Here is a 1,482-nt window from a genome sequence, read left to right as displayed (position 1 = left end):
AAATCACGAATAAATATACGACAGCGTATCCTGACTTTTCAAGGAAATGAGGTCGTCATCCGATGAGTGATAATAACACCCAGTTTAAGAGTTTAATATTAACTCCTATTTTAAGGTATGGTAGCCGAACCCTAACTTGGGGTGCGGGAGGACAAAATGGTCCGCTCGGCGGAACTGGTGATGTGGTGGCTCGTCCTTATCTTCTTTTATCTTCATCTTTTTATGAGTTTCTGAAAAACTCGTATCAGCATCAAGAAAACGGAAGCAGCGGATTAATAGAGAGGAGGAGGAGAGAGGAGGAGAGGAAGAGGAAGAAGAAGAGGAGGAGGAGAGGAGGAGGAAGAGGAAGAAGAAAAAAGCGGAAGGAAGAAGGATCCAGACATGAACGTATAATCTCGGTGACAATTTTCATTCGCTTTCTCTCCTGATTTGAATACAGAGAAGTAGAAAAGACGTAGCGCACTGGTTTCTTACGGTCGAAAACCTAGTATAGGTTGACCCCTTTTCTGGCTCTCTTCTTTAATCTCAGTATTTATCCTAAAACCTGTAATATTTGTGTTTGTAATTTACACAAACGTCCTTGTTCAAAAGGCGTAGAGGGCCGCACAACTTGAGCCTAAGCCGGTACTACTTAGCCCCAAACTACTGGAAAGTATACAGCCCTTACTCTGATAGTTAGTTTATATAACGAATCTTGTCAATAATGACTTAAGTCCACCCCAAATCCTCTGACGTCCAATCCAATACCCTGTAAGTTCTGCCCCCCCCCCCCCCCCCAAAAAAAACAAGGTTTTTGTCAAGGAAAATGAATAATTATATCCTTTTTCTTGTTGCAGAAGTGAACTGAAACATAGTCTGCAACAAAGAAAATAAGGGTTATAATATAAACATGAACTGTCTATTGAGAAGGTCTCTCTTCTTATTATTATTATTATTATTATTATTATTATTATTATTATTATTATTATTATTATTATTATTATTATTATTATTATTCCATCCTTTCTTACCATTCTTTCAGTCCTATACTGGCAGTATAAGGCATTTTTAATTCTATTTTACTATTTAAAACTTACGTGTCTCTTGATCATTTGAGGAAGTACTGGATGTGAAGATCGCACAATGCAGGAGAAGAAGCGGGACCCATAGTCGCCGCATCTGTGGACAGAAGAGAAGAGAAGTTTGAGGTTAACGGATTGGTTTAATAGTTTAATGTTTAATGGTTTAGTTAATGTTTGGTAGTTTTGGTTTTGGACATTGACTGTGATCCGAAAAGTATGGTTTATGTTCCTTAAGGATGTGATTTTTTTTTCTTTTCTTCTTTTTTTTTGCATTTTTACTCTTTGCTCCTTAGCGATTTTTACTTCCCGTTAGTTTCAAAATCCCTCATCTAAACCAAGTTTTCACAGAGTCTGTGTTGGTTTTGTTCCTAACGTGACGTAATAATGTCAACATTGATTATGTTGATTTATTTAATTGAAG

General features: G+C 37.0%; 1 protein-coding gene across 1 annotated transcript in view; it reads right to left on the bottom strand.

The window, feature by feature from the left end:
- The window catches only part of LOC113473535 (acidic mammalian chitinase-like), a gene marked incomplete at both ends in the record, with an annotated part of 10,096 nt that extends 8,938 nt beyond the window's left edge, over positions 1 to 1,158 (bottom strand). Inside the window, one exon of the mRNA XM_026833110.1 lies at positions 1,077 to 1,158. Coding sequence (XP_026688911.1) covers positions 1,077 to 1,158 — 82 coding nt within the window. The remainder of the gene's footprint in view (positions 1 to 1,076) is intronic.
- Between the last annotated feature and the right edge of the window lie 324 nt (positions 1,159 to 1,482).

This window comes from Diaphorina citri, unplaced genomic scaffold (genome assembly GCF_000475195.1).
Source record: "Diaphorina citri unplaced genomic scaffold, Diaci psyllid genome assembly version 1.1 scaffold39955, whole genome shotgun sequence".
Classification (NCBI taxonomy): Eukaryota; Metazoa; Arthropoda; class Insecta; order Hemiptera; family Psyllidae; genus Diaphorina; species Diaphorina citri.
The sequence above is the reverse complement of the archived record's forward strand: the minus strand, read 5'-3'. Positions and strand labels throughout refer to the sequence as shown.